Raw genomic sequence first — 16,350 nt, 5'->3', positions numbered from 1 at the left:
GACATAGTGATGGCCACAGGAATAAACAGCTTTAAAAGGGGGTTAGATAGATTCATGGAGGAGAAGTCTATCAATGGCTACTAGCCATGGTGACTGAGGGGAACCTGCACATTAAGAGGCACTAAGCCTTTGAATCCCAGAGCCAAGAGGCAATGTCAGGGAAAGGCCTCTATGCCCTGTTGTTGGCCCTTCATAGGAACTGGTTGGCCACTGAGTGAGACAGGATGCTGGACTAGATGGACCATTGCCTGATCCAGCAGCGCTCTTCTTATGTTCTTATGTTTTCCTTAGCATGGGAAGAAGGCTTCAGAGATTGTTCAGTGGAGTGGTAGGACAGGGGTAGCGTCCATCCTGCTGACTCATTTTGAGCCTTGAGCACATCAGAGTGGCTTCTGTGCATATCGACAAACTGTGCTGCTGCTGCTGCTTTTCAATTATTTTATGGTTAGTGAAATGCCTGTTTTTATGATGGGGAGAGATAAAGAGAAGAGAGGAAGATGTATATTGCAGGAATCTCTTGTGTCATAAGAAGACCAATGGATACTTGCCCTGTGGGATTTTGACGCTGGATGTTGTGAGCCTGGTGTCAGCAATGGGATGGGGTCAGGCGGGCTTCACAGGGTGTTTCCGAGTGCAGCACTTTTCTTTTTCGCACAGGAATTAATAATGGCTGCCATTCAGTTATGGGGGATGGCAAAAGGATGTGCAAACGAAGGGACCATTCAAACCATCTGAGGATAAAGTGGTGAGTGGAGAAGCATGTGTGCCTCCCTGAACAGTTCTGAGGAAGAATTAGATAAAATGTAATTGATAGAATATATGGATTCTTGTCTTGTAGTTTTTCTTCTATAAATTAAGGTAATAAGAGCTCCCTTTGAGGACTGCTACTGGCATAATTTTTATGTTCATGTTTTGATGAACGATGGCCCCTGCCATGCGGGGGGAAATTGATGCGGCCAAAGTGCGGCTTTTTAAAGCTGCACCAAAAGAGACACGCGGCGGCGGGATCAGACAGATCCTGTGAGCTGCTGCGTAGTTGCTCCCTGGCATTATCAGATGCTGGGGGGGGGGGGGAAGCGATGGAAGGCAGCTGGCTGCACATGTGTGCGCATGCGCAGTTCGGCCGGGAGCCTCGATTGCTCCTGATGATGGCCGCGCCGGCGATCTCACGACCGTGCTTGCTGCGGCGTTTCAGGTAAGTCATTCCCTTTTGCAGGTTCTTTTTTGCTCCGCATTACTGGCCTGAAGGGATGGATCTGGGATGGGTTCGCGCCGCTTCCCAGATGTTGCGGTTTGATCATGCCCGTTTGCTGCGCCCCCGATCCATCCCTCTTCCAGGCCAAAACCTCCCGTGTGACCAGGGCCGATGAATTGCCTATCATCTATCCCACTATATTACCATATGCCTGCATATAATTGTGGTTTCAGGTAGTGTGTGAAATGGTTAGGCATCTCATTGCTTTCTGCTTCTTGATGTAAATATAGACAAGCAATACCCAGTTACTCTTGCTCAAAGAATGTAATCACTGAAGTGGGTAGGAGTATTTCAATAGGAATGCCTAGTTTAACCACAGCATGGAAGCTGTGGCATCTAAGCTACATGGTGAGGGTTTTAACAATAAGGGGAGTTGTTATTCCATTGCACTATGCCAAAACAGGCAGGCCTGCACAAGGGGAGTCTGACCGTGTAAGCTCCCAACCATCCTGCCTATTGCAAATTTGTATATACAATGGCACTCAAGCAGCACAAGATTACAGTAGCATTTCCAGTGAAGCCCTTCTGAAGCATGGCCAGCACATTCAGCTCTCTTGATACAGCCCAGGTGAAGCATGAGGACTGGTCTGTGGTGCTTCAGTCTTCCTTCTGCACAGGGTGCAACATTTTCTGTATTTCTAATTAGGTCCCCATTTCCCTCGTACTACTGTGGAGCTACTATCACAATGTCAGAACCCACAGCCAACAACGAAGTACACACATTCAGGAACAGTAATACTTTTATTGCAGAGCTATAGATGCAGTAACATAAGCACTGTTAAGAATGGCGGCGGCCCCTTGGGCATAGTAGGATATAGGGTATTCATATGCACACACACACCCAGAGCACTAGCCAATTAGGCACCCTCCCGCGCGTGGGATAAAGCTTGGAGACCATTAGGTAGCTGAAGCTGAGAACCAACACTCTCCCACGGCACCTAGGAAAAACCTAGATGATACAACTCCCTCCTGCACATCTGTATAGATAAGCATTTCAGCGCAGAGCAGAAAAAGCACAGAAAGGAATGCAGTAGCAATTAACCAGACACAGACCGAGCTCCCCAACCCCCATGGCAGCATAGCTGACATACTGCCCTCTCAAAAATCAGCTTCTCCCGACCATTCCGGGAGGTCTCCAGGTTTGTCCGGGAAGTCGCAATGGAACTGTCGCAACAGTCCAGGGGCCCGAATATCCCCTACTTCCACCCATTCGAGGTGCTGGGGTCCGAAATCTACCCACTCAACCAAATACATCAACTTTCCCCGTTTGATCTTAGAGTCCAGAATCTTAGATATCTCATAACACTCCTCGCCCTCAATCATGATAGGAGGGGACACCGGTTACGATGGACGCCAGGGGCTGGAACCCGAATCTCTCTTCAGGAGGCTGAAGTGAAATACAGAATGCAATTTTCTCAAATTTTTAGGCAAGTCCAAATCTACAGCAACATCATTGATGATCCGTTTAACTTTAAACGGCCCAATGTATTTCCAACCCAACTTCCCTTCCGACTTGACCGTAACATCTTGATGTTTTTAGTAGAAACATACACAGAGTCATCAAGCTGCAGAGCCCAACCCTCCACCCTTCTCTTATCAGCCTGCGCCTTATACGCTTCTTTAGCAGCTGTCAAAGTCTTACATAGGAGAGGCCAAGAGTCCCGCAATTGTTTACACCATTGAGCAGCATCCCCCAGCCCCATGTCCGCATCCCCTTCCAGAAATGGGACAGGCGGGCTGTCATAACCATACAGCGCCTTAAACGGAGACATCCCTGTGGAAGAGTGATGAGTATTATTATAACAGAATTCGGCTAGGGGCAACAAGTCATTCCAATTGTCCTGTTGATAGTTGGCAAAACAACGCAGATATTGTTCCAAAGTTTGATTAACTCTTTCTGTCTGGCTGTCGGTTTCCGGATGGTAAGCGCTGCTAAGGCCTCGTTCCACTCCCATTAGTTTCCCCAGAGAAACCAACCTTGTAATGAATTGACAGTTAAACAAGTCAAACTACATGAGAGGAGACCACTCTCAGCATCTTGAAAAACCAACATTTTAGATGTTGCTTTGACACAGAACTAAAATTAATCTGCATGGTGTTGCCTACCAAAACTCTCCTGTACCTAGCCTTTATTAGGCTTGGCAGTTAGGGCAGGGAGGCAGTCACCCATCTTTTTTCCTTCCAAGGTTTAAAGCAGCTCATGGTGCTCAGCAAAACTGTGCAGTGGTGGAAAGATTACTCTCCCTACTCTTCTTCATGTGGTTCCAGTGATCTTTCCTTAATGGAACAGATACTTGAACAAGAGAGTCCATCAACAGAATGTCACTTGTTCTTGAGATCTTCTAATCAGATCTGTTCCCCAATCTAGATTTTACCCATTAATTTTACCCAGCCAGTTTAGTGTAGTGGTTAAGTGTGTGGACTGTAATCTGGGAGAACCGGGTTTGATTCCCCACTCCTCCACCTGCAGCTGCTGGATGACCTTGGGCAAGCCATAGTTCTGACAAGCAGTAAATCCAAACAACAAGGGGAAAAGACTAGTGTCACAGGAATCCCAAATATACAAATCCACTAGTAGAAAACACCATCAAAATTGGTGGTGTCACAACAACAACATTTATGTATACTCTAACTATATTAAGGCATAAGATTTGATGCTTTTAATTATAGAGAAATCTTTGTCAGAGTTGGAAAATTTAGATCAGCACATAACAGAACTTGAACTAGATATTAAGAAAAATATGCAGGACATGAAAGAACATGAGAAAATGCAAAACTTAAAGGGACAGATAGCAGATTTAGAAAGGCAGATCTGGAAAACCAAAATTTAAACATTTCAGCATGATTGTAAGGATTATGAAACTGGGTACATTTACAGATGGAATTCTCAAAATAAAGGATTCAGAAAACAAGTGTCCTGGTCAGATAAAAGCTCTTCAAACACTGAGAATGAAGCTACAGAGGAAAGTGACCAGGAACATAGAAATACTACAGGAAAATCTGGAGCTGCTCCTTTTTTAGGGAAAAGTTACACTCTGAGAAATCGGGATCAGAAAAAACAATATTACCCACGGGGCAAAATAAAGTAAATCTAGTTATCAACCTGTTATGACTATGTGGACTCCTCCTATCAAGTTATCAAGTTACACTTTATGTCTTATCTTCAAAGGAGGAAATATTGTATCTTATGCCTTAATATAGTTACAGTATGCATAAATGTTGTTGTTGTAACACCACCAACTTTATAATTGTTTAAATATATTGTTTTGGCAATTTTTGATGGTGTTTTCTACTAGTGGAATTTGTATATTATAGTTCTGACAAGAACTGTCCTTGAAAGAGCAGTTTCTGTCAGAGCTCTCTCAGCCCCACCTACCTCGGGTGTCTTTTGTGGGGAGGGGAAGGGAAAGGAGTTTGTAAACTGCTCTGAGACTCCAAGTGAAGGGAGGGGTATAAATCCAATCTCCTCCTCCTCCTCCTCCTCCTCCTTCATTAGTACCCTTGTGCCACATGTTATCCAATATTCACAGTTGTCTGTATAGCAACACTTCTAAAAGCCTCCTCCATCATGGTTGAGCATTTAAGAAATGCTACCTTACAGCATTACTGTACCATCACATTATTGTTATTTTTGTGCGGTCAAGCTGACTTATGGTGGCCTTGTAGGATTTTTCAAGGCAAGAGACAAACAGAGGTGGTTTGCCATTAGCTGTCTCTGCGTAGCAAACCTAGATTTCCTTGGTGGTCTCCCACCCAAGTACTAACCCAGGCTGACCCTACCTATCTTCTGAGATCTGATGAGACTGGGCTACCGGCTAGCCTGGGCTCGCTTATTACTGACTAGATTAAGGTGGGCAGCCATGCTGGTCTGAAGCAATAGAACAAAGTTAGAGTCCAATGGCACCTTTGAGACCAACAAAGTTTTATTCCAGGTGTGAGCTTTCGTGTACGGGCACACGAAAGCTCACACCTTGAATAAAACTTTGTTGGTCTTAAAGGTGCCATTAGACTGACCATATAAGCAACTTTGGGAATGTACAGGGGTACATAATCTGAGGGTTATGTAATGCAAGTCCACTGTGAAAATGCACTGTGTTTAGACATACAATCCTACTCTTTGGGATCAAGTGACATCAGTTGCATGTGTGGGTATAGAACAGAAGCCACTTATGCACAGCACTGATTAGCTAGAAGACAGTAGCATACTTGCCCACTGCCCCTCCCCCAGCAAGTTCTCATTATGTTAGAAACTGATGGTGCATTTTCCCCTTACAAAGCCAGTGCACATTTAATTGAGTAAATATACATGGTAGGGTTTAAAAATAAGTGGTGGTGGGATGCAGTACATTACTGAATCAGCATGCATGTAGCTGGCCAGTATTTCCGTCCAGTACTTTGCATAGGTGGTGAGGAGTCAGACTCAGGCTTAAAGGGGGTGGGGAAGCAAGCTTTGATTTGCATGGGTGTTTATACATACTTTTTTTTACAGAGAGAGAAAGAAAGAGAGAGATGGGGATGGGGATGGGCAGACACAAACAGGACCCAGCTAACCTGTCTGCTACCTGTGCTGAGTAAACATGGATTGAATGTGGGCGGATGTTGAGGCAGTGCCACAAAGGAACTGATTCTTTCGGCACTCCTCCCCACCCTCTTTGCCGTCTTTGATTCTCTCTGTTTTCCAGTCCATCAGATGCCACCCAAAACCAGTGTTTGTTTTCCCATTTGTGCCGGGGCAGGAAGCTGAGCTGCCAGACAATGGGCAGACTCACTGATGAGTGGAAAAGAAAGGGGAAAGATTTACTGCTGTGGGTGGGTTGGCCAAGGGGCATGCATTCGTTGCTTTAGAAGATGCAGTTATTGTCCCGACTTTTCAACAGTCATGGAAACAAGTACAGGCAAAGAAAAAAGTCCCAGTTTATTATAGATGGGGAATTGGGGAGGGGGGGGGTAACACAGGAAAAAAAACCCAAAGGGATCCAGACCCTCTGTCTATGTAATTATGTTTTTTTCTCATGACATGCATCTAAAATTTCCTTAGATCTCAGACTGATAGATATTATATTCTAACCTTGGCAAAGAGGGTATCTCATTGGGTGCTGAAACCCCATAATTGTTTTGACATAATGGATATATCTTTGGGAGGTACTGAGGGCTTTTCCTGCATGATCAAAGAGAGCAAGTCTGAAACTGCATTTTAGGCTTAGAGCAATATTCTTGCAAGTCTTTTTAAACAAACGGTTGGGCTATATGTAGTCCCTCATGTAACAGAAGTGGACAGCATAGCTGGAATATACACACACTGTCCCTTTCAGAATAAATATCAATTGCGTGTATCAGGAGAATCCTGTTGTAATGTATCCATCTCAGATCGCGTGCGCGGCCATTTTGCCACGCGGTCAGGCAAAGTGACCGAGCTTCGCTCTCAGTAACAATGGGACAAGCAGATCCTAGCTGGCACCTATCAGCAGGCTAGGCTCCTGGCTGAGAGCCTATGGAACTCTCGGCCACTGTAAATAGCCAATCACGTGTGTGTGGGTATGTTTGGGCAGCCGGGTTTGTGCACATATAAACCAGTCTGCGAGCTGGGTACTCTCGTCTTGTTCTGAGCTGAAATAAAGCATGAGAGCTGAAATCACTAGTAAGTCTCAGTACGTTTCACCTGTGTAGACTGTTTGTCCCATATGCATGGTTACGGCATCATGAAGGTAATGGCTGAAAGGGGCTCCTGTGTTCAAGAGATACAGCAGAGCAGCAGCAATCAGCCTTACATACTGTTTGGTTGGGAAAGGTGCAGGCATAGGGGATGGGGTGGGGAGAACATATGTCATTACTCACTGATGTCATCATAGTTTACTACCTCGTGTGGCATATTCTATAAACCAAAAGTGCAGTTTTGACTCTGAGGAAAGAGTTGCATTTTCCCTGTGCACAAAATATTGTGCAGTGAGATCTGGGAATGTGTGGTCTTTCTACCCAAAGCAAGCTTGAAAAGGTAAATAGATTTCCTGCAACAAATGAGTAACTACTTTATTTTCCAAAAAACAAAATGATGTCTGGTTCAGCACTGAGATGGGTTATTAGAATGCAATACTGTTGTTTCTTGGGAGCCATTTCAGCTAATAATTCAGGACAGTCCATCCTCATGGACACACATAACAAGTTAAGTGGACAAGTCTTCAGACATCCAGCAAAAATTTTTGTGCATGCAAACTCTGTGTTCAGGCATTGCATTTCTTCTAGCTGTCCCTATCCTAGTCCCACTCAATTGTAAATTATAGAGAATCCATGCCATCAGTCTGCTCCAGCTGTTCATGCAACCCCATTTCATAATGTGTGCCTTATTTCCAGTTGGATTTTGTCCAATTCACTGCCTTCTATTGTGAGGATAAAGAGGCTCTTCTTCTATGTGTTCTTTCTGTGAAAGCAGTTGGGGATTGTTTTATACCTTTGAAGCAAGGGGTTTTAAAACTACTTTGAGATATGCTAACTATGCTTTATGAAACAGAAACACAAATCCCACATCATGTTGCACAGAGATACCTGCCAAGCTTTTCTCTCAATGTAAATCACTCTGGAGTGTTAAGATCCATGCAAACTAGTTCACACCTCTGAGAGAATTATTGCTTTCTATTTCTACTTGAATACAGAGTGTATGTTTTCAGTACTGGAGCTAGGAGAGGAGAGTGCTCCTTCTCTTACTTATTTTGGCAGAGAGTGCTGCGTCTGGAAGAAGAGCGATTTTAAAAAGCCAGATTCAGGCACCGTCTCGCTTTTTAAGCAGGTGTCAGATTATGACATGGTTTTCCTTTCTCAGGGCAAGTGCTCTGCAGATGTCTCATTATTCCTGAAGAGACTGAATGGCTTGGAAAGCACTTGCCCAGGCGCATTTGGTTGCCTTGTTCTTTATAGTCAGTTTCTTGTAGAGTTAGCAGCTCTGGATATAACCTGCTAAATAGGGGTTCGTTTTCCTTCAGGAGTTGCTTTTATATGCTGAGACTCAGAGACATCTCTGTTTAGCTCCGCATCATCTGATCTGAGTTGAGGAACAAAGCCTTCGAAAAGTGCCATGAATGACTTCCGGTTTATGGCAACATGCTGGCGGACGCATCTCCCGGACCTCCCAGGGATGTGATCTGTGCACCAGCGGATGGGGGGGCGATGGGTCACACACCCCCGGAGCCTTGGCAAAAGGCTCCTAGCCATGGGGGTTTTGAGGGGCGACCTCTTCACCAGCACGATGCTGGGGAATTGAAGTGCTCCTCCGCCCTGCCGGTCCTGCCGGTGAGTGTCCGTATGGAACTAGAGCCGCTGACCGGGACAAGCGTTGGAGATCGAGCGGTTGAAACGAGTTCCGAGTGAGGTCGCTTGACCAACAATGAACAGTGAGTCGGGTTAAAGTGAAATGAGAATTTAAAAGGAAAGCTCCCCACGGGAACAGCGAGAAAAGCGAGCGGGGAGGGGCCCCTCCCATATGCATGAATTAAGAAATGATATACTAAGGGGGGAGCGGAAGAAAAAGCATTGACATCTGTTTTGAGAGACTTGCCAGAGTGCGGATAGGCATATGGGCAAATTTCAGAGACTTTAGCAAACTTTTATAAAAGTAAACAATCCATAAAGATTGCGGGGAAGAAGACAGAGAAAGACAAACTAGCAAAAGTGAAACTAGTGAGGAGCATGAGCCCACAATCAGAAGAGGTCACTGAGATCTCTAAAATGTTGGCAGACTCCTTGCGCCCTCTGCTGGACCAGATGACCAACATGAATCAACAGCTGACAACTTTAAATCAGAACCTTGCAACTCAGCAGCTCCAATTGACTGAAACTGCAAAAACGATGTAGCAAACAGCTGAGAAGGTGAAGGAAATAGACGCTAACACTAAAAAAGTAAAGAAAAAGGTGCAAAAGCTGGAAAAAAGCAAGCTTCGGAAGAATCTCAACTTTTACAGCTGCAAATGGAAAAAGCAAATTTGATCCTCCGGTTCCAAGGAGTCCCAGAATTAAAAGGCGAGAATCTAAAGCAACTTTTGAGCGAAGCATTAGCCCCAGTTACAGATTTGAAAGCAGATTACATTGAAAGCAAAATGGATGTGGTATATAGGGCCTATTCTGTATACATCAAGAAAAATAACAGGATTCTAAAAGACATTCCATTTGAAATAAGACAAAAGAGGAAGAAATACAAAGATTTAATCCTTTTTCTTCAAACAAACAGCATTGCCTATAGATTGTTAATTCCACTACATGATAAAAAAGGAAAAGATTGACTCTGTCTTCAAAGCACGTGAGTTCCTGAGACTGCAACTGGGAGAGACAGCCGAGGTCGACAAGGAAGAAGATGACAGCAAATCCAGTGGCAAATTGGACTCAGTGTCTTCTGGCAAGGATTCTGCTTCTGAAAAAGGGGCAGCCGTCCCCAAGCGTGCATACCAATTGAGGATTAGAAAAGATTTAAAAAATGAAGGCTGAAAGAATCTGAATTGTGCCTTAAAATTCTTCTTTATTATTGATGATGCTCTTGAGGTTCTCTTTAAACAGTTAAATTAATGGATAAAAAAGATAAATAATTTAGCATAACCGACTATGTTCAATGTGATATTAGCAATTTTAGACTAACATTAACATAAGCTGTTGTTATGATCTCCTGTTCTTGGGGTTTTAGTTATTAGTGGTTTTCTTTCCTTTCTCCCTAGATGTAGCTACCCTTCCGTATTTTTTCGTTGTAGTTTGTACTCCATTATCAAAATGCAATAAAAAATCTCCTCCAGGGGGCTAAAAAAAAGAAAGAAAAGTGCCATGAATCAAGCTTGTAAGAAATAGCTATACGAGGCATCAAAGAGCAGAATGCTCTTGGATTCTTGGCATAGGATGAACAGGCACAGAGCTGTTGGGCTCAAAGCTCACACAATAGACCTGGGATGGCCAAACTTGTTTAATGTAAGAGCCACATAGAATACATGTCAGATGTCTGAGAGCTGCAGGACAAATATTACGCACACGTTTTTATTAACATTAAACGAGACTGTCAAAACTAAAAACAAAAGGAGTAAAAACAGATGATATTTATTTGTCCTATGATATTTATTTGTTTGCTAATGCTATTTATTTGTCTAAGAGAGAGAGAGAGAGAGATGTGAAAAGAAAGAATGAAAGAGGTGGAAAGAGAGAGAGAGAAAGAAAGCAGATGAGGAAGTGAGGGAGGGGAAAGGAAGGAAAAGAGAGAGGAAGGAAGGGAGAAAGAGAGAAAAAGAGAAAGAAAGGTGGAAAGAACACTGGCTGGGAAAGGGAAGACTGATCAGGGAGGCATGTCTCCCCTTCGCTTCCCCAGCTGCCCTGCCAGGAGCCACACAATATGTGTGAAAGAGCCACATGTGGCTCCCGAGCCACAGTTTGGCCACCCCTGCAATAGACACTCCCTGACTTGAGCATTTTAGAGAGGAAAATGGCTCTTCTGTTTCTAACCAAAAGCTCACAAACCTCTCGCTCTCACACACACTTTACTTTAACAAATCACAATATTAAGGACTAGTGGAGGTCCTTAATATTTTTATTGTACAGTCTTAAATGATTTTCTTTTTCATCACAGTCTCATAATCTGCCCAAAAGACAACAGGAAGTAACACAGAAATTAGCAAAATAAAATAAATAGCAAAGCCCAATATTGGCCCCAATCAAGCTATACAGCTAATGGCTCTAAATGGATATGCAAATTCCAGTTGGCATTAAAAGGTGCATCCTGACATTTCAATGGGGCATAGATGAGCATCACAACAAATGCACTCACATACAGTGCACATCTGCAACCATGTCAGTTTCATGTGCATAAACCGACTTCTGCACGTGGATCTTTTTAGATCTTTCCCATACTTTTCATCTAGAATTTGGACAAGCCCTGAGATGACCCCCTCCCTCCACTGCCCTCTCGATGTTCACTGCTTATGTTGAGCTATCTATCAGTAATGTATAAGAACATACCATGCTGGGCTGAGCTATCCTTCTGTTTCCCACAGCATCCAGTGAGTAAGGTATATTTGGATGCTCACAACTAGGGGATGCATTTCGCTTCAACATCTGCTTATCAGAAGCATACTACCTCTAAAGATGGAGTTTCCACTTAACTGCAGCCTGGTACAGAAGGTTTAGATAGGAGATGAACTCAGTTGCTGAATAGTTGTTGACACATTGGCTGACCCTACATGAATACAGGAATATTCAATGACTAGCAGCAAAGCCCATTGTAAAAGCAATACAACGAGCTCTAGAAATACATCATTTGTAACGAATGCATAGGCTGGAAGCAGGTTAAGTACGGTCTCACCCGCCACAAATGCCACCCAGTGGCAACCCTGCTCAGCTGGCCAGATCTGACTTCCCCCAGCCGGGCTAGCCTGGGCTGTGCAGGTCAGAGGTTCCAGCTGAGACAACGCGGGGAGGCTGCTGGGCCATGGGCGGCTGTCTGTCAGGGGACGCCACCCACCGCCCACTTCCCTCCTCCCTTCCGCCCGTTGCGGGGCAGGGGCCGCAGCTGGCCTGGGGTGTGGGGAGATGGGGAGGACAATGCCAGAGTCTGTCATGGTAGGCCGGGCTTGCTTACCCCCGGGCTGCCCTGCCCAAGGGTTTGGCTTTGAAGCCAAAAAACCATAGAGCTTTTGTCCAAAAACCGGAGTGTTGCACGTGACATCACCAATGTGATGATGTCACTTCTGGGTGACATCACTGCATTGGGGTGTCACCCAACAATGTCCCACCCACCCTGGAACGTCCCCCCCAAACCCCCTGCCCCGACGGCAAGCGGGCCTGGCAACCCTACTATCCCATAGTATTGCAGAACCAGCCAGTCTCATGCTGTACCTTAGCTCACATTTAATAACCAAAACAAATTCTTCACATTCCCCAAGTAATCTGTATTTATTCACGTATGAGCCATTTTCAGATGATACAAATCGCTACATGTGAGCATGCATTAGAACTATTGGGATTGTGGCTATCTAAGCCCAGATGTTGTGTACAATCCCTTGCAACTACAGACCACACCCATTTTTGCAAGGTTCCCGGTTGTGCATTCAGACCCTCTGCACACACATGTTGGAACTAGCCATCCAGTGAATTTTCATAGATTGGAGCAAGGCTTTCTACCATGAAATCAACTATGTGACTTCTCTTATATTAAACAGTCTCAGCCTGCTTTATGCTAACCTTCTCTTCCAAGTGTCTCAGTACTGTCCCTTTAATATGAAGCCCTTCATTCATTTCCATCAGAGATGGGAATCTGTTTCCTCTTCATTTGTCAATTAACTGCTTAAAGTGGACACTAATGCTAGGTTTGTTATTAGACATAATTTTCCGGAAACTTTTTGCTGACCTCTGTCAGTTTCTAAAGTCTGCTAGAAAAAATAGTTGCAACTGCAGCATAGGAGAAAAGTGGTTGGAGGATTCCATTTGGACACACTAGAATGTGCAAAGGAGAAAGGCTGTGTATTAAGATATTTGAAAATTAAAAATACAATTCAAACACCAAAGGCAGAGCCAGTGACGGCCCCAGGTTTTTTCGCCCACTAGGCGAGGATACATTCTGGTGCGCCCCCCCCCCAATGCAGGCTGGGCCGGGGGCGGGCGCCAGAGTAGCAGCGAGCAGGCCGAGGGGGCAAGCTGCAAATGCATGCGGGGGGCGGGATCACTTGAGGGGAGGGGGAGGGGGCCTGTGCCAGGCTGCAAAAGGAGCTCCAAGGAGACCACAGGGGTGGCAGAGGGCAAGCGGCCCTTTCCTGTCGTCCCGGGCTGTTCCCCACACCTGTCCCCCCACTTCCTTCTCTTTCTGTCTGGGGGCTGTAAAGAGGGGAGTCTCTTGCCAGGGACGGAGCAGGAAGCCGGCAAGGGACGGTTCCTGTGCAGGGCGAGGAGGGGACGAGGCTGGCCAGAATGGCGCCCTAGTCAAGCCATCGCCCTAGGCAACAGTCTAAAATTTAACAATAACGGGCCGGCCCTGGGCAGAGCACATGTATAACAATGTTCACAACAAGAATGTAAAGCTATCTGTAATTATGGATATGACTAACAATACTGAATCTAAAAGATTGATCAATTATATAGGGTTGGCCTTCTTCAGAAGATAGGCCTTCTTCAGAATTCAACACTGAGGTATAAAATCAGCAACCATAATTCATTTGAATTAACATATAGGGTCAAAATGCCACCCAAGGTAAAGCTCTTGACTGTTCACATTTATTTTTAAAAATTCAATTTATGTTGTCCACACATATAAATAGTAGAATGAGAGACCACGATACAGTTGTCTACTGTACAGTCCTCCACTATTGCTATAATACTATAGAATGGTGGTGCTGCAACTATCCGATGCCACCACTTTGAAAGCCCAATCAAGAATGAACACAGAGGCAGCAGGACTGAGTTCTGAGGAGAACCTGATCAAAATGGACTTTCACCAACATTCCTTAATCTGTATCAATATTTTGATATGTATACATGCTATTCATATTTTGTATTTTCATAATTAATGTGAATTTTGTTGTGTACATGTCCCACTGTTTAGTATTTGGATTGCAATTCTATTTTGAATATATACGGTATACATAGTCTTTCTGGTAGATTGCATTTTTCTATTTTCTGTTTAAGAGAGACCCCCTCCATTAAGACTAAAATATAACAAAGAGATAGAACAGGACCTGGCTTTTATATCTATGGGTCATGCATTTAGACTTCAGGTCTGCCCCGAGCTTAGTACTCAGGAGGGTTACAAATACATATATAAAATCCAATACAGTCAGACAAAATATAACGTATATAAAACCTAGCCTCCCATTAAAACTTTAGTAGTAACTTTAACCTTAGTAGCTTAGTAGAAGAGACTAAAGTTTCCATGTCTGTTTTTCCTACTATTGTGCTGAAGTGTTGAGAAAAACCACATCTAGTGGAATGTACCCGTGTTACTAAAAGGACAAAAGGTGTCCCTCACGCTGGGGATGATATAGTGAATGACTTTGATCCAGATCAAACAATGGGTTCTGCCTCTTAATTCATATCAGCACTCGTTCCCTGAAAAAATAAGAGGGCAGCATTGTGAAGTGATAGATATGAAAATAAATGAAGTCAAGAAATTAAGGCAGAGGAACCCCAGCTTCAAACCTGAGTGGTCTCTCTCCAACCACTTATTGGCCATATAGGGACCAAGTGCAGGCCACCAAGGAATCTAGAAAAAATACACAGAGAGATAGTCTTTCATTCCAGATATGGAGGTAAAATATTGTGGAAATGTGAGTGACATTTGATGCACCTGGATGTGGTTTAAGTGTACATCTTGTGCATGGGATGTATGCAGCAAACCTTGGTCTTATTGGAAATAAATAATACAGTTCCAACCTTGAAGTGAATGGCTCTTCCCATGCATTCTTTACAGGCCTTTGTCAGGCAAGAGGTTGGTTCTCTTTGATTTAAGCAACATTCCCCAGAATCATGTCTTTGAGAGGCATACTGTGGCCCCTCTTACTCATACTGTGGCAAGGTCAGAAGTTCCAGATCAGGATTTAACCCATGAGGGGTCAAAGTCTGGAACCTTAAAATCCACTCAATCTCTTTTTTTAACAGGATTTTTTCACGGTGGTGGTTTGGTTTACAAGGGCGTAGAATTTCCAATTTCGGGGGGGGGGCTGGGCCAGAGGCATTGCTATGCTACATCCTTAAAAGAACCAAGGCCCAGTGACATCATAGGTTTGAGCCAGTGACATCACAGGCCACTGCCACTATCTATAGAGGTGGAGCCATGTGCTGCCCCCAGCCAGCGTTAATGTACCTTTAAGAGTAGTTGCACCTGGGAATTGGAGTCCATAGTTAGGGGTCCCAGAAGCTTCCCTCTGACTGGCTCATTAAGAGTAATTTCCTGAACTCAAGGGCACAAAGATAGGAGTTTTATTGTTCTTTTCCGTTTCTTCGTCCATCAACCCTTACTGCAAGGAGAGGGGAAGCCCATCTCTTTTCTCACCACGGCCATAGGATTGATCAGAAAGATGTAACGTTCTATCCAGCTATCAGCTCGATTGTGAGTAAATGATCTACTGAATAAATGGGAAGTTAAATAAAGACGATTTAAGCTCTCTTCAGTGGCTGTGCGTTGACTCACACCTGGAAAGCGTTTGCCTCAGCTGCAGCTCTGTGCCCTCCCCAAGCAGTGCCCCAACAGGAAGCATTTTTGCGGAAACTACAGAGATTTCTTAAGATGACTAACAAGGATCTTAGCAAGTTATGGAAACTGTCCAATATCCTCATATCATTGCAGGCAGCTAAGAAGGATCCACGGCTACCAGGTCTTGCGTGTCTTGACCAAAGTTTATCACAAAGACAAATCAAAGAAAAGCTACCACCTATACTGAAGGAGAAATGGGGCGATGCAGTTGCCAGCTACAAGGCTACACATCTAGACCAGTCTCCCCCTTTCTCATACATAGTGAGCTTCATCACCCAGATGGTGAAGGATCATAATGATTCCCAATCTTACTATGACCCCCCTCGGTATGACCCTCCCTTAGAGAGTGTACCCACACAAGACACCAAGGCAAAAATGGAGGCATCTGTACGCTCGACAGGGGTATCAAGCATGACCAACTCACCGACGGCAGAGGTGCCAAAGCCTACGGAGCCATTTTGTCAGTTTCACAAGAAGACGCACCCACTGAACAAATGCAGAGAGTTCAGAACGAAGCCATTGGAGGAGCGGAAGGCTTTGATCAAGGAGTACCCGTTATGCTTCAAGTGCTGCGAGTCCAAGGACCACATAGCTAAGGACTGTAAAACTGTTATCAAGTGTCATGTGTGTGACAGCAACAAGCATGCTGGGGCCCTGCATCCAGACTCTGATCCACCACAGCAACCCACGCCTAGCTCCTCTACCACGGCAACTTCTGCAGAATCATTGAATACGCACACTCAGCCTGTTGGCGCCCACTGCACTCAGGTTTATGGCACCATGAAGAGTCAAAGGTCCTGCCATCAGATATGTCTTGCTAAAGTTTTCCCCATAGGTCATCCGAAGAAGGCCGCAAAGATGTATGTCTTCTTAGACGGACAAAGCAATCAGTCCTCAG

General features: G+C 44.5%; 1 protein-coding gene across 1 annotated transcript in view; it reads left to right on the top strand.

Annotated features, from left to right (window-relative positions):
• Window positions 1-15,485: 15,485 nt before the first annotated feature.
• LGR6 (leucine-rich repeat containing G protein-coupled receptor 6) overlaps window positions 15,486-16,350 on the top strand; it is a 169,877-nt gene continuing 169,012 nt past the window's right edge. Inside the window, exon 1 of the mRNA XM_015415603.1 lies at window positions 15,486-16,312. Coding sequence (XP_015271089.1) covers window positions 15,486-16,312 — 827 coding nt within the window. The remainder of the gene's footprint in view (window positions 16,313-16,350) is intronic.

This window comes from Gekko japonicus, unplaced genomic scaffold (genome assembly GCF_001447785.1).
Source record: "Gekko japonicus isolate JY-2015 unplaced genomic scaffold, Gekko_japonicus_V1.1 scaffold2640, whole genome shotgun sequence".
NCBI lineage: Eukaryota > Metazoa > Chordata > Lepidosauria > Squamata > Gekkonidae > Gekko > Gekko japonicus.
The sequence above is the reverse complement of the archived record's forward strand: the minus strand, read 5'-3'. Positions and strand labels throughout refer to the sequence as shown.